At 51.6% G+C, this 24,171-nt stretch overlaps 11 protein-coding genes across 11 annotated transcripts; 7 read left to right on the forward strand and 4 right to left on the reverse strand.

Annotated features, from left to right (window-relative positions):
- Nucleotides 1-310: 310 nt before the first annotated feature.
- COCCADRAFT_102458 (uncharacterized protein) lies at nt 311-1,972 on the forward strand (the record flags this gene model as incomplete). Its single annotated transcript, XM_007716528.1, has 2 exons — nt 311-1,282; nt 1,334-1,972. 2 exons carry the CDS (start codon nt 311-313, stop codon nt 1,970-1,972), a joined length of 1,611 nt encoding a protein of 536 aa, XP_007714718.1.
- A 1,469-nt stretch (nt 1,973-3,441) lies between these two features.
- On the forward strand, nt 3,442-4,038 carry COCCADRAFT_102498 (uncharacterized protein; the record flags this gene model as incomplete). Its single annotated transcript, XM_007716529.1, has 2 exons — nt 3,442-3,508; nt 3,581-4,038. 2 exons carry the CDS (start codon nt 3,442-3,444, stop codon nt 4,036-4,038), a joined length of 525 nt encoding a protein of 174 aa, XP_007714719.1.
- A 383-nt stretch (nt 4,039-4,421) lies between these two features.
- COCCADRAFT_38864 (uncharacterized protein) lies at nt 4,422-5,384 on the reverse strand (the record flags this gene model as incomplete). Its single annotated transcript, XM_007716530.1, has 1 exon — nt 4,422-5,384. One exon carries the CDS (start codon nt 5,382-5,384, stop codon nt 4,422-4,424), a length of 963 nt encoding a protein of 320 aa, XP_007714720.1.
- Nucleotides 5,385-6,195: 811 nt separating this feature from the next.
- Nucleotides 6,196-6,657, forward strand: COCCADRAFT_102439 (uncharacterized protein; the record flags this gene model as incomplete). The annotated part of the gene is made up of 1 exon (XM_007716531.1): nt 6,196-6,657. The coding sequence occupies one exon, from the start codon at nt 6,196-6,198 to the stop codon at nt 6,655-6,657; it is 462 nt and encodes a 153-aa protein (XP_007714721.1).
- A 1,471-nt stretch (nt 6,658-8,128) lies between these two features.
- Nucleotides 8,129-9,835, reverse strand: COCCADRAFT_7060 (uncharacterized protein; the record flags this gene model as incomplete). The annotated part of the gene is made up of 5 exons (XM_007716514.1): nt 8,129-8,459; nt 8,520-8,881; nt 8,931-8,994; nt 9,044-9,593; nt 9,649-9,835. The coding sequence occupies 5 exons, from the start codon at nt 9,833-9,835 to the stop codon at nt 8,129-8,131; spliced, it is 1,494 nt and encodes a 497-aa protein (XP_007714704.1).
- A 468-nt stretch (nt 9,836-10,303) lies between these two features.
- On the reverse strand, nt 10,304-10,684 carry COCCADRAFT_102464 (uncharacterized protein; the record flags this gene model as incomplete). Its single annotated transcript, XM_007716532.1, has 1 exon — nt 10,304-10,684. A coding segment is annotated over one exon (381 nt), but the record flags the coding sequence as incomplete, so codon positions are not given.
- A 740-nt stretch (nt 10,685-11,424) lies between these two features.
- COCCADRAFT_102488 (uncharacterized protein) lies at nt 11,425-13,154 on the forward strand (the record flags this gene model as incomplete). The annotated part of the gene is made up of 3 exons (XM_007716533.1): nt 11,425-11,812; nt 11,864-12,568; nt 12,619-13,154. The coding sequence occupies 3 exons, from the start codon at nt 11,425-11,427 to the stop codon at nt 13,152-13,154; spliced, it is 1,629 nt and encodes a 542-aa protein (XP_007714723.1).
- Nucleotides 13,155-13,844: 690 nt separating this feature from the next.
- Nucleotides 13,845-14,567, forward strand: COCCADRAFT_102503 (uncharacterized protein; the record flags this gene model as incomplete). The annotated part of the gene is made up of 4 exons (XM_007716534.1): nt 13,845-13,937; nt 14,032-14,172; nt 14,231-14,333; nt 14,389-14,567. 4 exons carry the CDS (start codon nt 13,845-13,847, stop codon nt 14,565-14,567), a joined length of 516 nt encoding a protein of 171 aa, XP_007714724.1.
- Nucleotides 14,568-15,654: 1,087 nt separating this feature from the next.
- Nucleotides 15,655-16,521, reverse strand: COCCADRAFT_28221 (uncharacterized protein; the record flags this gene model as incomplete). The annotated part of the gene is made up of 2 exons (XM_007716520.1): nt 15,655-15,680; nt 15,858-16,521. 2 exons carry the CDS (start codon nt 16,519-16,521, stop codon nt 15,655-15,657), a joined length of 690 nt encoding a protein of 229 aa, XP_007714710.1.
- A 450-nt stretch (nt 16,522-16,971) lies between these two features.
- COCCADRAFT_102484 (uncharacterized protein) lies at nt 16,972-18,430 on the forward strand (the record flags this gene model as incomplete). Its single annotated transcript, XM_007716535.1, has 2 exons — nt 16,972-18,128; nt 18,190-18,430. 2 exons carry the CDS (start codon nt 16,972-16,974, stop codon nt 18,428-18,430), a joined length of 1,398 nt encoding a protein of 465 aa, XP_007714725.1.
- A 1,877-nt stretch (nt 18,431-20,307) lies between these two features.
- COCCADRAFT_7064 (uncharacterized protein) lies at nt 20,308-20,810 on the forward strand (the record flags this gene model as incomplete). Its single annotated transcript, XM_007716515.1, has 3 exons — nt 20,308-20,344; nt 20,420-20,479; nt 20,593-20,810. 3 exons carry the CDS (start codon nt 20,308-20,310, stop codon nt 20,808-20,810), a joined length of 315 nt encoding a protein of 104 aa, XP_007714705.1.
- Between the last annotated feature and the right edge of the window lie 3,361 nt (nt 20,811-24,171).

Genomic DNA, 24,171 nt, shown 5'->3' on the forward strand with positions numbered 1-24,171 from the left:
GCAACAGCAATCCCAAAAAAATGAAACGGTCAAAATTCTCCGAACATGCACAGATTCGTTGCCAAGTGTCTGCTGTGGCTATGCTGCCTATCACGTGTCGGAAGGAACTAAACTAGCGGCGGGTATTTGCGGGTCAACTCTCTGGCTTGCCGGCTAACGCAACTCGGAGCGTCTGGCCATAACGTAACTTTGTCACCTTTTGACGTGTGGGTACTCGTCTTTTTCTTTTAATTCCACGCAAAACTTTTCTCCTCTCCACCTTCACACCAATATACCTAGAGTGCCCTTGGAGAGCACGACAACTGCGAAAATGTCTACCAAAACGCGCCCCGCCATGCCACCCGTTGTCATGAACAGCATCATGGAACAAATTGGCAACACGCCACTCGTCCGCCTGAATAAAATCCCCCAGTCGCTTGGCATCCGAGCTACCGTTTACGCAAAAGTTGAGGCTTTCAACGCTGGTGGAAGTGTCAAAGACCGCATTGCCCTGCGTATGATCGAGTCCGCAGAAAAGTCTGGTCGCATAAAACCTGGCGACACACTCATTGAGCCTACCTCCGGTAACACTGGTATTGGACTTGCGCTAGTCGGCGCAGTCAAGGGATACAGGACAATTATCACACTCCCCGAGAAGATGAGTCCAGAAAAGGTGGCAGTGCTCAAGGCGCTTGGCGCTGAGATCATCCGCACTCCCACCAGCGCCGCGTGGGATAGTCCCGAGAGCCACATTGGTGTTGCGCGAAGACTAGTCAAGGAGATTCCAAATGCGCATATCCTAGATCAGTATTCGAATGTCGACAACCCGCTTGCCCACGAATGCGGCACCGCTGAGGAGGTATGGGCGCAGACAGAGGGCAAGGTTACTATGCTTGTTGCTGGCGCTGGAACCGGAGGCACAATTACTGGTCTTGCACGAGGTCTGCGGAAACACAAGCAGGACGTCAAGATCATTGCGGCTGATCCTCATGGAAGTATTCTGGCGCTTCCCCCAAGTCTGAACGATGAGCATGTGAATGAGGGGTACAAGGTTGAGGGAATTGGATACGATTTCATTCCTGATGTCTTGGAGCAGAAAATTGTGGACAAGTGGTACAAGACCGACGACAGGTCTTCTTTCCAGTATGCGCGCAGGTTGATCGCTGAGGAGGGTATCCTCTGCGGTGGCTCTTCCGGAAGCGCCATGGCAGCTATGGTTGAGGCGGCTCGTGACATGAACCTGACTGAAGATGACGTCGTGGTTGTCATACTACCTGACAGCATTCGCAGCTATCTCAGCAAGGTACGTCGAAATTCGCAATCTCTACAATATATCCTTACTAACAACCAATAGTTTGTTGATGACGACTGGCTCGCCGCCAACGATCTACTCCCTCCCACCCCTCCACACTCACCTGACTCAAACGCACACCTCCGCCGCCTCTCCACCAGCAAGAAATCCGACCCCTTCCATGGCGCCACCATCGCTTCTCTGCGTCTCAAGCCCGTCACCACCGTCGCCGCAAACTCACCTTGCAGCGAAGCCATAGAAACCATGCGCGAAAAGGGCTTCGACCAATTGCCTGTCAGCGTGTACTCCTCATCCGGCAAGGCCCGATTAGTTGGTCTTGTCACTCTCGGTAACCTCCTCTCATACATTGCCGCCGGCCGCGCCACACCAAAGTCGCCCGTCGAGGATGTCATGTTCGATTTCCGCAAGTTGAACGAAGTCGTCAAGGACCTTGGCCGTCTCTCCCTCGACGGCGACAACGCCAAGAACACGAAAAAGGGCGGCAAGAAGGGACGAAGAGAATTCGTCGAGATCACAAAGGAAACTACCCTTACCGACCTCAACAAGTTCTTCGAGTGGAATAGCGCGGCGGTTGTTACGGAGCAGGTTGATGGCGAACACAGGGCTGTTGCCGTTGTCACCAAGGTGGATTTACTAACCTGGATGGTCAGGCAGGGTGGGGCTAATGGTGCGTCGAATTAGTATTTGCATGACATAGATGGACATATGGAGTTTTTTGTTTTTGTTTTGTTTTCGGGGAAAACGGGAATACGAAGATATGTAGATACGGCATGATTTAACAAGTAGGGTCTACGGGTACTAGATGTACAGAGACTTCAACGTCTATGAATATATTTGCCTGTTTTGGGTCGAAAAGAATCTTCGTGGCAAGTGATGATGCTGGTTATGTGAGATGTGGCGAAGTTTGGTAATGCTTAGAGGGTTTTTTTTGTGTTTTTGTAGTCATTTCACCAATTCGTTTCTGGATATTTTGAATGACTTGATGGTTTTTTTGGAGTTCTCATCTTTCATATGATGTCCATTATGTCGAGACCAATGTAACGTGAAGCTTTGCTAGCGTATAGTTGGGTTAATTCGAGCTCTGTAGGTTCATTATTTTTTTCAGGACTGAAAGTTAGTAAATGGTTATTGACTAGGAGATAGTATGTAGGTGTAATTCACTAAGACTTCACTCAGCGCGGCCTTGTGTACTATAGCGATACTTTTATATTGCTTACCGTTTCTCATTTACTTCTATAGTTTGATGCTAGTTCCTGTGAGCATCGCTTACGAATACTCTTTTGATCGTCGAAGAACGTTTGGAACGAGAGCAATGGAGTTGGTCACCTGACGTCGCTGTAACACTACGCCGCGGAGGAGTACCAATCATCCGATAATTGTGCAGACGGGCCAAACAGCCCCCCACCATCTTAATGCCGTACACTGTAACTCACAATTCCAACAAAAACAACTGTCACAAGCTTCTGCCAAAAGACAAGACAAGACAAGACAAGGCAAGACAAGAAAAAAAAGAAGGAACAAAAGAGTATCAGCTGCTTCAAATCTTTCCTTACTTATGCCACGACAGCCAGCACATGACCACTTTTCCTCTTCCAAACACGCATCTAAGCGATTCGCATTACCCAGACCGCCCCGAGTTTCGCATCGTACGCGCACTTTAGGACTGTCATGATGTAACAAGGGCAACCAACCTCCCGAGTCCCGCCTCGCTAGCGCGGGGCGCGACGGACGTGGGGAACCGAACTTACACTTTGCCGGGGGACACACACACCAGGAACAACAACCTTCACACACACCAACAAGGGTGTGTGTGTATGTGTGTGGTGCGTTGTGCCCCGCCGCACAATCCCCAACACGGAGCTTTGTCCTTGGGGGGAATCCCATCGGGACGGTATGCAGCAGGGGTTTTGTCTCGATTGTTATTTGTTTACTAGTAGGCTGTGAAACGTGATCCGAAAGGGTTTGTTGGATGCAAGTGTGTTTTATTGAGGTGAAGTTTCGTCGGCTTTTGCATGTACTTGATCTTTATTTCTCCCTCCTCTTTCTGCCTTTCCAAACCCGTCATTGAAGAACTTGGTGTTTTTTTTTTCTCTCTCTCTCTAAAACCTGGTAGAATATACAAAGCAAGAGTATCGATACTTACTCTCACCATGTCGGATAACATCTATGTCAAGAGCGTGGCGGGAACCTGCATTACGTTCTCTTTTATCCTCGCCGGTACGTTTCCCAAATCGCTCTTGCTTGCCGAAAATAACTCCAAGGAGAAATAATACTAACACGAGGTCGTAGGAAATGCCATCACACAATCCTACATGACGGTCCCCGCCCTCCTTGTCAACTTCCCTCCCCCGGGCTCACCAGACCACAAAGACCGCGCGCGCCTCCTCGGCCGCCAATGGCCGCTCTGCTGGACAGTAGGCAACCAATTCTTCCGCCCCATTTCCACCCTCGGCTTCCTCGGGTACGCCTATGCGGGCTACTCTGTGTACCGCGAGGGCGTGCTTGCGCGCAGCGACTGGAAGCTTTTCGGTGTTGCAGCGCTGATGCATCTGACGACGATTCTGCACTCAGCTATTAATATGCAACCGCTGAATGACAAGTTGGAAGCGCTGGCGGAACGGAGCAGTGAGAAGGAGTTGGGCGAGGCGCAGGAGATTGCGACTAAGTGGGCGAGCTGGAATAGGCTGAGGTTGGTTACGCCGGTTGTTGCGGGGGGTTTGGCGCTGTGGAACTTGCTTTCTTTGTAGAAGGTTGGGTCTTTGTTGGTAGCCATGGGATGGATCCTTTGTGGGACTTTATGAATGTTAGCATGAGAAGAATGAAGCGTTCCATTGTTGTCTTGAGCCTGAGGTGTCATCTTGCGTCTTGTGACGTTTTATCTTCATGCTGAGAGCATGTATTCATATACTTGGAGTCTTTTACGAGTTACTCAACCAGTAATGGATTTCGAAGGCATGTCTTTTACAGTGTACACCTTGGAATGAACATGTGGATTCATGAACATAGAAGGCAATACACCACTCAAAAAGCTCAAACATTGCTACGCAAGCAAATAATCCCCGGAGATTGATCAAGGCAAAGTTCTGCCGAAACATTCAAATTCACTTATTCGTAAAATCTTCCAACACAACTACCTCTTGATAGCCTGATCTTTCCATCCACTCCTCTCCGCAAGCCAAGTCTCAAAATCACACAACTTGGGCTCCTCCTTCTTCAACTTGCTAATGTCAGCACCATAGCCCTCAGCCGCAAACCAGCTAATCATAACATTCACTTCCGTCACCGCCCACATGAGCGTTGACCCAAAGAAACCATATGTCGCAGGGAGCGGGCTACCGATGACGCGTTCAAAGCACCCACTCATCTCATCCATGGTCAACTCGCTGCCCGCAAGACCCTCTGCACGTCCATTCCACTCCTCATGATCAACAAACGCACGCGCACCAAACAGTCCGATGTCCTCGACCGAAACCCACTGAAGCGACTTTCCCTGCAGGGTATCGCGCAGCGCAGCAAGGAAAACCTTTGTGGGAAACGCAGGGGTAAGGTTATCCATAAAGGCCACGGGACGCAGGATAGTCCAGCCCATGTTTTCTCCCTTCTTACCCGCTTTCTCGAGAAGATGCTGCTCAATCTCGTACTTGCTCTGGAAATGCGGAATGGGCGTCTTGTTCTCGAAGCTGCGCTCGTTGCCGCCGCGGTCAACGCTCGAGTAGACAAAGTGCGTGACGCCTTGTTCGATGGACTCGTCAATTAGGGCGTTGCCTTGCACGACTTCGCTCTCGTGAGTGACGTTTTTGCCGAGCGAAACTTGGACTGAGTAGACGCCCCAGACTTTTTCTTCTTTGCTGGCTTCCTTCAAAGCGGCTTTGGCAGAGGCGAAGAGTGCTTTAGGGTCGTCGAGGTTGCCTTGTACGAGCTTGACGTCGGGATGGCGCTCGACAATCTTCTTTGCTGAGCCAGAGTTGGCATCGCGGGTGACGGCCAAAAGCGTAAACTGTGAGCTGGAGGGGTGCGATGCGAGTTGTTCGAGCACAGCACCGCCTTGCTTGCCAGTAGCGCCGGTGACGAGAATGGCTTTTGTGGCGGCCATGGCGGAAATGCTTGACTGTTAACGAACTTGTGGTTTGGCTTGCTGATAAACTTAAAATGAGTTGAATTGCCTTTTTAAGCCTCAAAGATTCAATGGCAGTAAGAGAGGAACATGGATACGAAAACGTAGTGGCAGCATCACTGATATGCATGTAAGACTTTCACGTGATTGTGTCGCACAGAGATAGGGACCACCGGCCCCGCAAAGACGCTCCGTTTCTTCTGGCAGTGATTCCAGGCGCACTACTTCCATGTGCAGAGTGCGTGGGTTACGAGCGAATGAATGATGTTCTCATAAGGTTTCATGTGGCGTCGGGTCGGTGAGAAACCCCACCGACTGCATATGCACTGACAACGGCTGTGCTCGAGAGCAGTTGACGCAGACGATACGGGGTTTTTTCATGTTTGACTTCCGATGTTGCAGATACACGTGTAAAGATGAAAACAAGCGTGGGATATGCACGTAGATCAACCAAGGCGAATTGCCGGAGTTTGGTTCGTTGATCAGTTCGGGTAGAGCTGAAGGAAAGTGACGACACCGGTCCTCCACGCTACCAGCAGTGACGGACTGGGATGGCCATTGTTGCAATGGACCTAGCTATGAGGCCAAACGGTAGCTCGAAGATTTACAACATGAAAAGTCATCTTCAAACAACAAATCATCACATCTCAAGGCCATCGAAATGACCGACCTCCTCCACTTCTCGCAATCAGAAATCCGCTTCGCAACCGTGGCCCTCGCAGCCATTGCAACCCTTGCACCACTAGCATACTATCTGTATCCCTCACAATCCCAAGAAAACACGCCACACATGCAAACCTTCAACGCCTTCATAAGAAGCTACTCCACACTGCGTCCCCACGCGCTCACCACGCACGCCACCCGCGACTTCACCCTTTCCTCCTTGCCTGCTGACTTGGGACTCCCACCCTTGCCTATCCGCGCGTTCCGAGATAATATGGAAGCCATGTTTGACGTCTTCAGCAGCTTCCAAGTGACACCTCAAGACGACGGGTACGGCGGTCCCGCGGTGCATTTCTCACGTGACACAGATACTGTTGTTGCGCATTGTCGCATGGGCGGGAAGATAAATGAGCAAGGGGACAAGGGAAGGGCGCTTGAAGCGAGTGGTATTACGGAATGGTGGACTGAAGCGGTGTTGTTTGTGAAGATGAGCAAGGACGGGAGGAGGATAGAGGGCGTAAGAGAGTTCATGCATAGTAAGAAAGTAGAGGAGTTGCAGATGAAGCTGGAAACTGCACTGGGTGAGTGAATTTGATGATGCGCTGGTTGATTCGATCCTCAGAACTGTGTTTTTTTTTCAATACGTGTCGGCAATTCAAAAAGCGTACATACATCTTCGGAGACGGGCAAAATCCTCCATCATGTGAATCGCATTGCAACGTCCATCCCATCAGCACCCCTCCAGCAAAAAGAGAAGGGGGAGGGGGGAAGGACATCACCCTCATCATATTTCCCACTTTACGCATAACCAAAAAGCAATACTCGCATCAAACAACAATGCCAATTCATCACAACAAACATCCTGATTCGCGTTCCATCCGCCCCCCCCCTCCATGTTCTCTAGCGCCCACCCAACCCCACCCATCGGAAACGTCATCATATATTTTCTTCTTTTTGTGTCTTCCACGGAGCACCGCGCATGCCTCGCTTGCATCACAACTGCGGGTCTCTCTGCATTTCCCTGGGTTTCCCGATGGAGAGCCGTGGTGATTTTTTTCCTTCGGACTTTCCGGAAAAAAAAGGTGGGTTTGCTTTATTGGGAAGTTGAATATGGTGGTGGTGGGGGGTTTCAAGTCGAGGAGGGGATGGATGCAACTTGCAGGACTTGTTTTGTACCACAATTGGTATGTTTATTTTCTCGGACCAAATACTTACTCATTTTCTCTATGAATTGATGGATGAGGAATTGTGATCGATGGGGAAGTAGGCTGTGTTTTTTTTTGCTTGTTTCTTTTTTGGTGATGGAAATGATCATGTGCTTTCTGTGAGTTGAGGTGATGCAATGCGGTGTTCTATTTTCTTTCGAAAAGAAAGACGAGAGAGGCTTTGCTGGCACAATGACGGGCGAGTGTGTATGTATGTGTACACCTGCGCAACGGGCATCGTGTTGCATGGCTACTATTTTCCTTTTGTTTTTGTTTGCCTTGCTGCACATGGACACGCTTTCCCGTCAAGATTCCGTACCAGAATTCAACAAGGGGGCCAGGGCGACGACATTCCGGGATATACGAGGGAAGGCACATGCATGCAGGTATTTGATATGCAAGGTAAGCGAGGGACAACGTGGTGTGTTGTGCCGCACCGAGACGCATGTGGATGTGGGAATGTAATTGTGATGTGAAGACTGTACGCTTTGGGGAGTTGGAATTGCAGAGAATACGGAATTGCAGGGGGGTATACGAAGGATGGGCGCCAACGAGTCAGGAGAGAGGTCATTTGTTGGGAGAGATAACCGAGCCAACGGACCCTCCCGCTGATCATGTGCTTATGCTGCATGGCAATGTACGAGTGTTCTGGAAAGTACCCCGGGCGTGACGGAAACTTTGGAGTCTTCCAGTTGTAGCATTGTTTGTAGTACATGGTGCCAGCACAAGGGTGGAAAGGATGCTGATCAAGTAGTAACAATTCGATATCATTATCATTAGGCTAAATATCAAAAACCTGAGTACGCAGGACTATTCTCTGTGACTATACCGCATAAACAAGTCTCGGAAGCCTTGCTACTCCCAGTCACCAGCACCGAGATCAATGGTCTTGCCGACCCTCATGTCTTCCATGATGTTCTCAATGCTCCAGGGCTCGTACTTGTATCCCTTGGGGTAGTTGGGCTCGAATTTGTCTTCATCCTTCATGTCGATACCTTCCTTTAGAGACTGAGCACTCTTCTCATAGTTTTCGTAGGCATAGGCCTCTGGGTCATGGCCCCACACCCACTTGGGGAGCTTAGGCGCAGCACGACGTGGGTCCAACTTAACCTTATCCCAATCGGTGTCTTGAAGGAGCTCGGCATTAGAGAAGCCTAACTTTTGAGCGCAAGAGTTGCGAATGAAACTTTGATTGCGAGTCAGTCTCAGTGCAGATGTAATTAGGGGAAACAAAGTAGGCGCTTACCGGAATCGGATGTGGACACGAACAGACTGAGGAATGTTCTCCTTGCCGCCAATCTGGAGACACGAAGCTATTGAGATAGCATCCTCAATTGCTTGTGTTGCGCCGTTTCCAGAGGCCGGGAGATAAGAGTGTGCGGAATCGCCGATTTGAATGACGCGAGCACCAGGGGAGCACCAGCTTGGCTGGGGATTACGCCAAAGCAGTTCAAAGTTGACAATCGTGTTGGGTGGTGTTACTTCGACAAGTTGCTTGAAGATCGGAGCCCACTTGATCGTCTCCATGCCAGGCATGGTGTCCATGCCGTCGAGTACCTCTTGCTTATCGATCGTGTTGCTCCAACTTTCTTTTTCAGTACCAGTAACCTGAAACACTTTAGTTGGGCTTCTCAGCGACGCTTAGTCTGACGCCTACATCGTGGTTCATAATCCAGACCATGACATCTTCACGGGACAGAGTAAGAGCGTATGTGGATGGGCTAGAGCAGGTCAGAACAATCGCATGCTGGGTCGCAAATCACTACGTACCCTAGCCATGTCCTCACGATAGGCTCGTTTCCAGGCATCATCTTGAAGAACTCCTCGACCTCGGGGTCCTTGGCCAAGGCTTCCCTGGGGAAAGCAGCGCGCCACATAGCCCTGCCTGAGGGTTTTGCGCGCACCTGTCCGCCGACCAGCTTCTGACTCTTGGAACCAACACCATCGGCTGCAATCACAACATCTGCCTCATAGCGTTTGCCGTCATCGGTAACGCAGCCACCCTTCCCTGTCTGTTCATCCTCAAAGTAGTCAATGACCCTGCGGTTGAACTCTACAGAGACACCAAGGTTCTCGACTGCGCTCACAAACATCTTGTACACGAGCGGGCGCATCTGGAACTCGCCAGGCGGTGTGTCGGGGTCCAGCCCCTGGGCACGCAGACGGTCCGCGACCTTCTTGGGCCCGATAACAACCTCACCCGAGTGTTTGAAGGTCTCAATCCAGGCATTATGAAGTGATATTTTCTTGTATTCCTTGAGAAGTTCAGGCCAGTGCTTCAGGAACCGTGTCGCGCTGAGGCCCATGAAATACATGTCACCTGAAGTTGATCATAAGCAATATGCTCCACGCTAGACCCCTAGGTGCCTGCTCACCAGCTGTGTTAATGTCGGCATTCCTTTCCAAAACTCGCACATTGTGGCCTTTGCGCGTGCACTCGAGGGCGGCAACTAATCCAGCAAGACCAGTCCCAACAATCAGGACATCGATGCCAGTCTTGGGATAAGACCCTATTGGCTTCGACTCCATGGTCGAGTCACGGGAGGTGAGTGCGTGAGGCATGATGGCGATTTCTTTCGTAGAGTGTAAAGGGAGGATGAGAGAGGGAGTGTCGTCGAAGCCGACATGAACCCCAACATGCCTGCTTTTCATACACGTCGAATCTTCGCTGTGCTGGCATTGTCCGTTGGGGTACCAGCAAGGGTTGCCGAAGGCCTCTCGGATGTCCGGGTGGTCGGTCAGCTTCAAACATACGTTCTTTTGCGATCGCACGACGACAGTCACGCAATGCAAGCATCAACACCTTTAGTGGCAGATGTCAGGAACGCGGTCTGTTGAGCTTGCGCTACGTCCGATAGTCATGACGCTAACTAGAAACTCCCGGGAGTACTTTACGCCCGTGCATGCAGCGCTATGGTTCCCCACAAACTCCGGAAGCCAAGCTTGTCGACGGTACACTAAGTCAACTCTAAGAAAAGTGGTTTATCAAGCCTCCCATGTAAGATGCAGACGCTTGTCAGATGCTGTGGATCATCGCAGCCTATGATGGTTTGCAGACGATAGGACACCGCCACTCATGTGATTTGAAAGCCGTTTTACATGGCTGGTTTCAACCACCTTCCCTAATGATACCCCTAGTTTTCTATGCATAGCTATTGGAGACGTCATGACATTCAAGCGAGCCGTGTTGCATGTCTTTGCGCGGAACTCAAGGCCGAAGAGACCTACATCTGCCAGAAGGGGACCGGGGTAGGCTCTCAGTACACGACGTGCCACACTCTTGCAGAGTATCAGGGCATGACTTGGTACACAACATGGCGCCCCAAAATGGATTGTGACACTTGGATGGAAAATCTTGACAATATAAAACCTCGCCGAGGAGAGTACAGCAGCGTGACCATGTTTCCGATACCCAATAGGAGGGTTTTTTGCAGATAGCAAGGCTGTCTTTTGGGGGCAAAAGGTCGTGGCTTTCTCGCAAAAAGTAGGGTAACAGGGGGTCGGCTGGTAGAATGATGTTTCGTCACTCGCATCTAGTCCTCGTGGCTATGCTTGGCTGGTCTGGTACGTTCACATCCAAGCATCAGCGCTTAGTCCATGACGATCTCTATTCTCTTTGGGCCCACCCAGACATCCTGGACCTAATCTGAACCATCTCAACGTGTCATAAGTCGGTGTTCGTCAGCACCGACCTTGACATTTTCCCATTGCTCGGGGGTATCAGGATGTCGAGTAGGCAAGGATGTTGTTGTCGTGGGGTCCTGACCAAATATTGGCTCGGCATATTTCCATCGATGTCCATTGGACAGCATGATGTCTGTCCCTCGAAGCGAAACTTAGGCCATATCGGTGATGCCTATGTTCACGCCGATGGATGTAGGGTCATGGATCGTCTCATCCCACTATCAGTCCCTGTATGCTCGTACATAAAGCACGTCCTGGGGAGCCGGAGAACAGATTGTGTACCTGACAGCTGTGGTGTGATATCTACCAGGCTTCTCACGCATCTTTGGTCGTTGTCAGTGTGTCCTCATTTACTTCCCGTTCTCGTACCTGTTTTCGTTCTCGAGGCTTGGCTACCGGCTGTCGACGCCTACCATATTTGACCCATACCTTTCGACACTCTCCTTAATCACACTTGCGTTACCGACATGCATTCTTTCACGGTGTATGCGCTTGGCGTGGCAGTTGCTGGCCTTGTCGTATACGCTGTATTGGACGCTGTCGCCAAGTACGACAAGCGATACAATGTTCAGAACATGCCTGGACCACGGCTGGTCCCGTGGATTGGTCGTATTCACGACCTTCCCATCGAGTTTATGTGGCTGAAGTTCAAGGAGTGGTCGGACATGTATGGCCCCATCTACCGGACCAAGATGTTAGGCGACAACTTTGTCATAATCTCAGACGAAAAGCTTGCCGAGGAAATGCTGGTGAAGAAAGCCAAGGTGTATTCAGACCGACCTGAGATCAAGTCGTTGTTCGATGCGAAGAGCACATATGGTTCCATGGAGTATCTGCCCCTTATGGGCAAGAATCGTACGTTGACCCCTAGCGGGCGAAGGATGAATCGGACTGACAAGACAATAGAGTACTGGGCTCGTCAGCGAAAGTTTACACACTCTTACCTGACCGGCGCAACCAATGTGCAGTACAATGGTATCATGGAGTTCGAGGCCAAGCGATGGATGGCCAGGCTTTTGGAGAACCCCGATGACTTCTCTGCCTCCCTCGAGGACATGTGCTCCAAGGTCATGTGCCAACTGACATGGGATGATGCCTCACTTAGTACCCCTCTTACCCCTAGCGCGTGGGGTCTGCTTACACAAATGTCCCCTGCCGGTCCAATCACCAACGTTCTTACTCCTCTTTGGGACTACTTGCCCGAGCCCATCAACCCGTGGAAGATTCGTGAGCGTAAGCGCCATGACGACCAACAAGCCTTTTTCATGGAATGCCTACAGAACACTAGGAGGAAGATGGAGAAGGGCCAACAACGAGCCTGCTTCACCAAAAACTACCTTGAGACTGCCGAAAAGTCAAACATCTCTGGCGATTATGAGGCCTCGTGTGTCATTGGAATGATGGCGCTCGTTGGCATCTTTACTGTTACCGGACCTATTTACTACTTCTTGATCAGCATGGTTCACCACCCAGAGTGGCAGGTCAAGTGCCAGAATGAGATTGATCGTGTTTGCGGTGACAAGCCTCCTTCTGTTGCTGACTTGCCAAACCTTCCCATCTTGCGCGCGTGTATCAAGGAGACAATGAGGTGGAAGCCCACTGTTCCAACTGGTATGTCAGTTTGCTTAAGTTGACTGCATTTGCACTAACCGGGAAAATAGGCGTTGCGCATGAGGCCGAAGCAGACGATTGGTTCCATGGTTACTTTATCCCCAAGGGTACGCGCATCCTCCCTCTTGACTATGCCTTTCTCCGCAACCCTGTCAAGTACCCTGAGCCTGAAGAGTTCCGTCCCGAGCGGTGGTTGGAGCCCGAGTGGCCTACGTTCCAAGCGCCATTGACCAAGTACCCTGACATTGTGGGCATGACGTCCTTTGGGTGGGGTCAGCGTCAATGTCTAGGTATGTCCATTACTCGGGACGAGACGGTGACAGGTTGCGGAGCGCTCATGTGGGCCTTCAACCTGAAACGCAAGATCGACCCTGTCTCGGGCCAAGAGATCGAGGTACCCCTCAACAAGTCCAACTCGCTTCTCATCATCAAGCCAGACCCATGGGAGATGGCCTTTGAGCCGAGAAGCGCAGAACGTAAGCAAGAGGTGATTCAATTGTGGGCAGAGGCTGAGGCCAAGGATAAGGCGGAACGCGCCGAGTTTGCGCGACAGGCTGAGATGGAGCAGGTTTTGGGGCAACCTTAGATATTGTTTGATACCCGTGTACTGAAGCTGTTGAAGGGTGCAACAGTGTGGCTGGGCGTTTGTAAACCATGGTTTCCTTTGTTTTATTTTAGTGCAGCGGCACATATTTCCTTTGTCGTCATAATAGGTAGCTATAATGCATCTCTTTGACCCCTGTACTAAAGCTGGTGTTGATGGTTTTTTGTGTCCCGAAATTCGAAAGAGTAGAAAAGGCCGTGGCATGGCTAATTTTGACAAGCGCGAGTGATGTTAGATATGTAGAGCGTCCGGCGACTCGTATTCGCAGTGAGGAGCCGGCCACGGGGCGCTATGCTGGGCTGAGCTGAGCTGAACATGGCGCGCTCTGCCAGCCCAGAGACTATGGTGCTGGACATCCGTGTCCGGTGCGATCAGAGGGCGAAGACGAATGCGGAGCTCCGTAATTACGTAGCGGAGTGAAGGATCAGGGCGCATGAGGATGCATGCAGACTACGTCTGCCCTGACATGGAATACTCCAGTTACCCCTCTATTGACGGCGCCAAGAAGCATCATGTGACTGCTCTGCGAGCTATGGTGTTCTGTAATAGGCGGCTAACTTATGCCCCTCCATCCGCCCTTGGTCTTTTAAAAGCTGCCCCTCATCACTTTGTTCAACAACACTCCATCCTCACACACTTTTGTTTGCACATACAAATCCTATCCCCATCAAAATGTCCAACCCCCGTGTTTTCTTCGACGTCAGCATTGGCGGCCAGCCCGCTGGCAGGATCGTCATGGAGCTCTACGCAGACAAGGTCCCCAAGGTGAGTACCCCGCCGTCAGAATCTGCACCATCGCTCTTGTTTTGTCTTTTCAAGCGCTCCAAGTAGTGAACCACCAGCTAACCACCATTGACAGACTGCTGAGAACTTCCGCGCCCTCTGCACCGGTGAGAAGGGTACCGGCAAGTCTGGAAAACCCCTCCACTACGAGGGCTCCGTCTTCCACCGCGTCATCCCCCAGTTCATGCTTCAGGGTGGTGACTTCACCCGCGGCAACGTACGTAATTGCTATAACCGAGTCTATCAACGAAGAGCAGCTGGCTGACGTAGCGCAGGGCACCGGTGGTGAGAGCATCTACGGCGAGAAGTTTGAGGACGAGAACTTCAACCTAAGGCACACTGGACCCGGTGTTCTCTCCATGGCCAACGCTGGACCTGGTATGTTTACAATGTTATGTATGCGCGGGCAGGGCAAGCTAACCAAGTCGTCTAGGTACCAACGGTAGCCAGTTCTTCATCTGCACTGTCAAGACTTCATGGCTGGACGGCAAGCACGTCGTCTTCGGCCAGGTTGTCGAGGGCATGGACGTTGTCCAGGCTGTTGAGAAGGTTGGCTCTCAAACTGGCAAGACCAGCAAGGAAGTCAAGATTGAGAAGTCCGGTCAGCTGTAAATGCTTGGCCTAGCTGCCAAGTCTGACTTTGGGTGATGCGAGCGGATCGACGATGACGATGATTGACGATATCAACAAGTCAATGAGCGGCACTGGTCAGTCGTAGTACCAAACTGGGAAATGATATAGACTCTTGCGCGCAATGTTTCTCCCATGATTGTACTTGCTGTGATGTATTTGTGTGCAATGTGAAGATTGTCTTGAGAGGTGATTTCCGGTTTTTTCATTTGTCGCCGGCAGTTGGAGCAAAGGTGGGGCTTGCATGGGCGGATTGGACAGACGGGTACCGGCTCCGCCTCACTCGGACGGGTATGGGAAGGGTTCAAGCGGAGTGATGGAGGGTGTGTCTTAGTAATTGGACAGATGGCCATGTACATTTACTAGATACGTACGTACTGTGCTTTGATGGTAGAAACATGGCATGGTGGGGGCTTTGGTGATTGCCGTTTCTGGAAGGGCAGCAAAACGTCTAGAAGGCTTGGGGGCACGTAACTGAAGCGCTGGCAGTGCGCTTAGCCCAAATAGAAGAGAAAGTGGAAAAAGATGGATACAGGGGCGCAAACATGGAACAAGCCTACCAAAGAAGCCAGTCTTTTATCGATGCCTGACTCGGCATCTTGATTGTGAGTTGTGAAGTTTGATTAGAGCAAATTTTCCAGACATGACGTGTGAATTGGATTATGAGTTGTTGTCCATGTTGTTGTCGTTGCGTCGTGCTTGTTCTTCTTCAAAGCCACCGCGTACCCCGCCTTGATTGGCTCCACAATTCGTGCAGCCAGGTAACCTTTTCATCCTGGGGTAGAATGCAGAACGGAAAAAAGGAAGAAAAAAAGGATAGAGAAGAGGCTGCAAAGTGATGCAATCAAACAGTATGGGTGGCGCAGAGAAAGAAAAGGTGTGTGGGGATACATTTATCGTATAATCACGTGTGGTGCGCCAGGTTGCCACACAGCAAGCCGCAGAGTAACCAACGACGCTGGCATTCGACAAGCAAGAATGGCGCGAGTGATGCCCAACGGCTTCCTTGTGCCAGGGCCCTGCAATGTTGTCGCTCACCATCTTCGATCTCCGTGACGATCATGTTCACTCACCCGTCGTGGGGGATTTCAGTCACTGGGCAATGGGTCAGGCAGCTAGCGGCCGTAGTTGGATGGGAGGCTGGTCCTTGTCAAGGCAGCGTCCAGCCTCGTTGCGTCAGAGAGGCGGTTGCATACTCGGCCGCGACCCAAGGGATATACAATTGCAAGCCGACGGCTGCCGCAAGATACCGTATAGGACATACATACATACATACTTGGATATCGCGCATACTACATAGTACGTACAAACATATGTAATACAAGAGCGTGGGATATGACGTCGGCATCGGAGTCGACATGATGGCTAAATGCCACACAGCGGAAGAGTCTCGCCATTGTCTGCTGACAACCGGGACAGGGCATGGAGAAACAGCATGAAATATCGATACACGTGGGAGGATCAGCCACCAAGGAGCGTCCCGTAAGTGCCCGGATCCGATGGGCGACCGGGAGCTCGTCTCGCAACAGCCACTGCGGTTCCGAACATGGGGAGTGCTGGTGCTTCTGTCGGCTGTGTCGCCGCGGAGTGCTTGCTGGGCGAGATTGTTTCCTCTTTGTTTCAACGGTAGGCGAGAGTTGCGGATGGTGCAGACGGCGCAGGAAGCGTCGCGGTTTGGCAATGGAGCACTCAATTGCACTCGGCCGGTTGTCATGGCGCGCGTGGGCGTTGGACAAGGTTGGTGGAGGAGGAGGGTCAGCGGACGACGGCGATTCGCCGAGGATGCTGCAGCGGACCCGATGCAGGCAAAGTCAGATGGCCTAGGAGGTCTAGATGGTTGCCAACGGCGCTGACGATTAGCTGCAAGCAGCCAAGGCCCATTGAGCGTGTGCAGCGCGCTGCGCGCTGCGCGCAGGTTGCAGTGCTTCGCAGCCATCTTGGTTGACGCTGATCGACCGCATTGGGAACGATCAACCGGCCTCGAGGCATCCAGAACCCCGCGAGCACACCACTACTCTCCCTCTCTCACCCACCCCCATCCTCCCTCATCCCACCCACGCACGCTATGCGCTGCGCCTCCATTCGTGCTGCTCTCTCACCCACAGGCTGCACTTTGTATTAATCCCCCCTCTCGGCCCTTGCGCCCGCCTTGTGCCAGGTCACCCTTTCGTCAGCTGTCTCAGATCGCTGCGCCGCCTGCTTCACCCCAGGCCCCAGTCTCTCGTAGTCTATGTATACGCTTGTCTGCGTTGCACTATAACGCCATTCAAACACACAATAAACCATCTATTCACACTCTCCGCCTCTGCTCCCGAGTATCCCTTTGATCGCGTGGCTGTCGACACGTCACATCCCATACACACACACACCGCACACACATCACGTCATGGCGCCATCCGGGCATTGGCGACAGTATCAGTCCAGCAACAGTACCACTTCAGGTCGCAGTGAACACAGCGACCGTTCCTACGAAACAGCCCCAACAGAGTACAGCGGCCGGAGACCGTCTCTGGCCTACAGCGAAACATGTCATGGCCGCATACAAGGACGCTATCAGGAACATGATTACGCTACGCCTCGATATCAAGTCGAACCTTACCAGCAGTTTCCTCCACGCTCATCAGTCGACACATATGCATCGACATCAGAAGAGGATCTCGCCGATGATTTCGAAGGCATGCCCGACTACGATGTTCCCGTATATCGTCACGAGCCGCTGGGCGGCGATGCCATTCCCACCACACCCCGCGACTTTGGAGAGCTCTTCCCCACGTCAAAACGCATATCAATACGACACGACGACTCGACAATTGATGGAAACATGAACCTGAGGGTGGACACACAGGTTGAGGATCGATCACACCGAAAACAGAGCTACACTCTGTTCCATCTCCGCATGCAGGACCTTCGCACCCGTCAATTCTCGCTTCGTCGCTACTGCAGAGACTCTGGCCGTGAGGTTTGCCACTCAACACGCAAGTACCAGAAGCCCGCCACCGAGATGCGGCCAGTGCTGCAGCGTGCCAGCACAGCCCTCGCTAGCCTTGTCAAATCCGAATCCCGCCCCTCGACATCAGCTGGCCTGAAGCGAGCAGACTCGGGATATGACTCAATGCACCACATTACTCGCCGCGACGACGACGATGATGACGACGACGAGCTAGTTGAGTCACGTCCCAAAACCGTGGGCTACTCCAAAGGCCGGGCACTGATTCCGACGAATACCATCAAGCTCGAGTTTTCCAACTACGCCCACATTGATGTTAAGAGACGTGGCGCCAAGTCTTACAAGAAGTATGCGTTTGAATACTGGGGCAACGACTATTCGTGGAAACGCATCATTAAGAAAGAAGGCCAGCAAGAATCCATTTCCTACTACTTGGTCCGCGACGACAACGACAAGGAGCCGCTCGCTCACATCTGTCCTGTGCGCGTGACACCCAGCGAAGCGCACGAGGAGGCTGCGAGGGGTGGCTGGGTGCCCCCGTGCTATATGCGCATCACCGATGAGCGGATCCTGAGCTCCGACTCGGACATATCTGAGTAAGTCACAAACGACGACCCCGCCGCTACGACAGGCAGCAAGCTAACATTGATAAACTAGTGTTGTGGTTGCAACGGGTCTAATGGCACTTGTGGATGACTGCATCAAGCGACGTTTTCACTCGAAGCAGACTACGCACATGCACATTCCGCTGCTGCGCAACTCATCGTTCAAGATGGCCAATCTGGAGTACATTGGACCCAGGCGGTTGATTGATGAAGTCTTCAACCGCAAGCAGCACGACGGTAGCACAGCCAAGAGACCACCACCACCGGCGGCTGTGCGTCGTGTCGCGACGTGAGGTGTTGGTCTGGTTGATTTGCTTCACATTTGTTCATTCGAGGCCCGCTGCGTTGGCGCATATCCCTGCAACCGTAGGGTAGACGCATCATCTAATGGTACACGTACGACAGAGCTGTCAGAACTGTTCTGTTGGGACAGGATCCGATGGACAGCAGTCGTTGTTACAGGGCTGGTTGTCGATTTTCTTTTGTGCTTATTTTTGTCTTGTTTGATGTTTGGTATGCGCATGGTCTCTTTGACCACGGCACGGATTGCGTCATGAGTTTGCTGCATTTGTTGAGCGTGGGTTTCACAGGATACCATTCCCGCCAGGGACTTGAGCACGTTGAGACGATTGTCGAGTTATGTCTTCTTTTTTTCTTGGTTACGAAGAGCCACTCTATTCCTCGGATCGATACATGTTTTGGATCCACGTTACGATACCACCATTTATTTGGAACGAATAATGAAACTAGGGCCCGTTGCCCTCTGCTATTTTTGGTCCAATGCCCGCCACGTGTGAGACTGTTCTGTTTTGTTTTCTGTATTGCTGGCGTCTGGATTATGCAGGGCACGCCCCCTAGGGTCGCAGTGAGGCTTTTGCACGCCCGCATGCGCTGAAGTGTAGACTGATAGTACACCTCCGTTGTGATGTTTGCTTACGCGTCGGGCTGGAGAGGCTGCATTGATGCGGAGTGAGGCTTCGGTGCCGGCTGAACAGTCTCGACAGGCGTGTGGTGGGAGTTGTAGCACCTCGCACCAGGTGTCACGGGCAAGGTGTAAAGCGGATCGCCAAGGACTGCGATGGCACAACGCAAGGCTTCAGATACATGTTGACTTTTTGCTTTCACGATGATTGCACCGGACAGAGGGCAAACAGCCAAGCAGGTACCCGTTTACCTCTGTTGCCATGTGACAGCTGATTTCCGTGGGCACCATGCATGTCATGCCAAGCCAGTAAGTGCGAACCGCTCCGTCTCTCCATATGCAAGTCGTCGTTAGACGCCGTCCGCCGTCACCAAAGCACCCGCCACCCGCCTCACAATCCCCCATCCCATGTCTGCCCGTCGCTGCCCGCTCACCTTTGCCCCCAGGCCATATTGTTCATGTCGCTGAGAATCTTCGGCTTATGATATCATGGCTGCCCTCTATGCCGACGACCGTGACGGGGGTTCTGGCTACTGCTGCATGGTGAGCTGGCTTCCCACTAGCATCATGCCTTGCAGCCATGTGCATACGCAATGGAATTCTCTTGGGCTCCAGTTCCAGAATAACCCTCACCAAACCCCCCAAACTGACAGCTTTTCAAACGGGCGTACGCTGCATGCAGCCCTTGCCCCATTCAGGGTACTGCCAACCGCGCTCTCCACGGCCATGGTTGCTCACCTGAGCTGTACCCACGCAATCCATCAACTCTCCGCATGCAGGATTCGGCTGCGCTTCGCCTTAGCCATGTTCTTGGTTCTCGCATACCCCATCGGCCCGCTCTAGAGGGCGCCTCTCGACCCAATGGCTTGGGTTTCGTTGAGCGGGTGCAAAAAAGTTCGCTGTGCCCCCGTTGAACCAGCTGGCTCTCGACGGCTCCTGGCAGTTGTGTGTGCATCACAGACTAGAAGAGAGTATGACTGACGAAGCAGCTTGCCGCTCATCTCTGTTACTCACTGCTGCCACCGCCTGTCGCTCTGCTACTCATCGAGCCTCTGTCTCCATGTCGGCCGGGTTATAAGTAGCCCTTTTTTGATAACTTCTCCGAGCATCGCTCAGCCCTGGTGTATCAAACTTTCCTTCCCCCACACTCTGTCCATCCTCTTGTTCACAAAGCATTACTCCCTCTTCTTGCTTTCTTTCACGTGCCTCTTATCACGCCTGTTCCAACTGATACTCCTGCTGCCTACAATGACGAGCCCGGATTCGTGGTCACAACGCCTTCGAGGTTGGTATTCCATTTACCCCCCACTCTGCCTGTTGCATTGCACACACACAGTCGTCTGTTAACATGCCTGCTCAGAGCATTGCCTGGTCCGCGGTATACCAGAGCCAACTTATACGGATCTTTCGGATCGCCGAGGTACGGCGGCCCTTCTTACCCACCTTCTCCTGAAAATTTGCAGCACCACCATATTTCTACTTCAGCATCCACCCCTCAGCTTGTTAAGAGAATCAACTAACACACCAGGCCAGGAGGCCGAACTGCATGGACCACCATGGTCTCTGTCAGCGGTACCAATTACCAAGCTCGCTTCTGGTACGATGGCGACTATCTTTCTCAGGCAAAAGAAGACTGCTCCGAGGTTGCGCTCAGGACGATTACTGGATATGTGAATTCTGCGCAGACGCCGCCGCCAGCAAGCCACTATCGTAGCTTGGGCACGCAGATGAATCAGAGTATTACTTCTTGAACGATGGCTGTGACTCGACTGAGCTATGTTTGCTCGGACTCATTGAAATTGGCGCGAAAGATTGAATCAAGTTGATGGGAATTGGGAATATCCAACGCTCGAGTCACAATTTTTTGTGATCGACAATAGTCACTCCTTTTTTGTTTGTTGTTTTTTATGTTGTTATCATTTGGAAGCTGGTGGTCATAGTGGCTTATCGACGTTGTTAACTTGATTTTCTTTTGCTTGGGTTAAGGTAGGAGAAGGGGGGAAACGGGATATGGGGCAATGGGGGGAAACCGGGCCGGGAGGTAAAATTCGTATTTCGAAATGTACTTGCATTCATTTATTTCGCAGTTTGGCTACTTAGCGGCTTGTCACTCGTCTGCCCTGCGTTTGTATCAATACTATATTCCTTTTCAAGCATGGTTTGATTGCTAAATGCCTATCTGTTTCTAACAGATGTTGTTGAACTGTGATGGACACATGATGATTGTGATGGGAAGAGCCTCATCTCACTCACCTTTGCGTATCCCTACCCCAGCGCGTGGATGAACCACCACTAACCCACACAACCCTCAGACGAAAGCAAAAACCCTCGCGCAAACCGCCCAGCCCCAAGATCCGCGCAACCGCCCCCCTCCCCCAAAAACGCCGAAAGCGGAGGGAAAGAAAAAAAAGGACCAGATACTTGCCTTTCCTAGCCCAAACACACACAAACTCCTGTCCTTACCTTCTTTAACCCGCTGCCCGTCACATCACCCTTTGCCCGCTGGCCAACCGGATCAAAACCACTCCGACCACCCCCCAAGCCCCAGTCAAGTGAAGTCAAGTCAAGCCAAGGAAATTTAGCCCCACGCGTTTCCTTTTGTCCCACACCCCCCTTTTCTCGGGGACTCGAGTAGTAGTAAGGATGAAATATACGGGATAGGGATTTGGGATGCGTGGTTGGGTTACATTGGGTACAGTTGGGTTGTAAGCGAGGGAGATGCGCCGAGGAGTGGGGAGTTTGGATATGGTGTGGCTTGGGGAGAGGGATTGAGCGATTGAGGGATTGCGTGGATGTGTGTATGTGGGGGGAGGGAGGAGGAGGAAGGAGGAGATTGTGATCTTACTGTATCAGAGTGCGGTACTATGTGAGTAGGGGAAGATGACGGCTTCACTGTGTCTAATCGTATTATGGTGTGGGCAGAGAGACCCAAAGGTAGTGAGCTTCACTCTCTGCTCCCTCACAGCCTTGCGCGCAGAGAGGCATCTTCAGCCTGGACAGTTCTAGAAGCGTGTCTACTAGGATGATTGTGCAGGTCAGAGACGGGGGGAATTGCTATCCGAATGCGAGTGATAAGCAGGGTCGTCATATGATTGATCAGAGTGACACATGACTGGCAGTTTTGGCCCCCCTTGGCTCTGCGTTTCAATGGGGCTCGCTGACGCCAGTGAGAGCACACGCGTTCCAGGGGTGTCGCCGAATGGCTTCATGGTTCCCGAGGAGATTAAAGGAATTTCTCTTCGTGTAGAAGCTCTAGTCCTGTATCGATACGATGTTGGCTATTGATGCGTGGATAGAGTGGTATCACTGTATCATGGATGCATGGGTGGAAAGCAGTGTAACTGTTGCATTTTGCTAGCTGACGCCTCCAGACCGGCAGACGCAAATCTGAGGCGCATGACTACGAAGGATTTCACTGAGACTAGGCATACAGAAAATGTGAACATTTCCGAAAAAGCAAGTCGTAAATACGAAGTCATGTACCGAGCTACATAGTATACTTTCAGAGACTTCGTGTTCCAGTGGGTACTATATGTAATGCTGTCTCCTTACTCATTCACCCGCTGTCTCCATGCACTGATGCAGATCTTCGGGACAATTCACTCTCCGAACTTAACCCAGCCTTCCCTTTTCCTCCTCAGCGCTTTTTGAACAGTCTGTATTGACATCGATACCCTTGCCTTCCGAGGACCAGCTCACTTGCTGGTCTCTTGCAAAGAAGTTGCCGGATTGGCTCACTCGATCTCTCGCCTAAACACAGACGACCGCTTACGTCTCCAACAATCTTACTCGCTTGTCACGACCGATCCTTTGCCTGCCATGCAGCACCTATTACCGCAACGGACTGCATCTCGCAGTGGCTAGACACGGCTGAGGATAGAGGATAACCGCAATACGGATGACTGTCCAACGCGACGGGCTTACTTGATAGAGACGCTCTGGAGGCTCGGGTGTCACGGAAACGCATTTTTTATCTCGCCAAGGACTATCTGCGCTCACTCCCAAGTCAGCCACACCGAGGACGGCCGCATCCTGTATAGGTTTGATGCCTCCTGTTAACGTGGCCTGTATGTTCATTCTATGGATGAGATACTCGAACATGCACTGATGACTCCTAGCTTGATTACGACATCAGACCACCGAGACCAGAGTCGCGCTCTATCCCCTCGAACACGTCCCTTCGTCCTTTTCAAGCACCTTGCAGCTACTACGATAATGACAAATAGCTCACCAACATGTCGGATATAAAAGCGCCATGAAATGGCACTATAAAGATGAAAGGAGAACGGTGTTGTAGTCATACGTGGCGGCGTACTACACACTCTACAGAATCTACCAATCCAACTCGCGGTATTCATGCATAGCGCTAACGTCTGCGCTGGCTAACAACTGCATCTAGCTCACACAAGCTAACGAATCACACATTTCTTTTGACCGGTCGCGGGAACGCAGAAGGGAACGGATCGTCTGCTCGCCCTTTTACGGTACACTTGGCCCGCAAGTCAGCAACTTCGGGGTTTCGGCTTAGCTCATGCAGTGGGCTCGCACCATATGGGTCGAGGAACACAGAGCAGTGACAGAAACTGCGATTCAATAACAAATGTAAAGTTGGTCCAGATTCATGCCCATTGCTCTTCCGTCATACGACATACAACACGTTTCCATGAGGGTCCCGCCATTCAAGGCCACAACATCGGAGAAAACACAATACACAATGAGGACAGACAGGAATCAAAGGCATTGGAGTGCAGTTGCAATGAAAAGGAAGACAGCGGCGCGGAATTTCCCTCTGATCTACCCCTTTGACACATTGCTGCTTTATCTGGCCGGATGCGGCAATCAAGTGATTATTGAAACCCGCCGGCGAAATATCAATGAAAATTGATATGGTCTTGATTTAGAAGAAGCACAGGCATGGATACATGGCAAAACAGTGGAAGAAGAACAACAGGCTTCATCTGTCACCGAGTGGCCTACGCTTCGTTTCTGCAGATCAGGCATAACGTAAGAGAATATTTTCCAACAAGATTGTGCAACCTGTCAACTTTGAACGGGAAGGACTGTTTTTTTTTTCGAAGCACGGCTGGCAGCGCAGAAACTCTAATAAAATTG

This window comes from Bipolaris zeicola (assembly GCF_000523435.1).
Source record: "Bipolaris zeicola 26-R-13 unplaced genomic scaffold scaffold_143, whole genome shotgun sequence".
In the NCBI taxonomy this organism is placed as follows: Eukaryota; Fungi; Ascomycota; class Dothideomycetes; order Pleosporales; family Pleosporaceae; genus Bipolaris; species Bipolaris zeicola.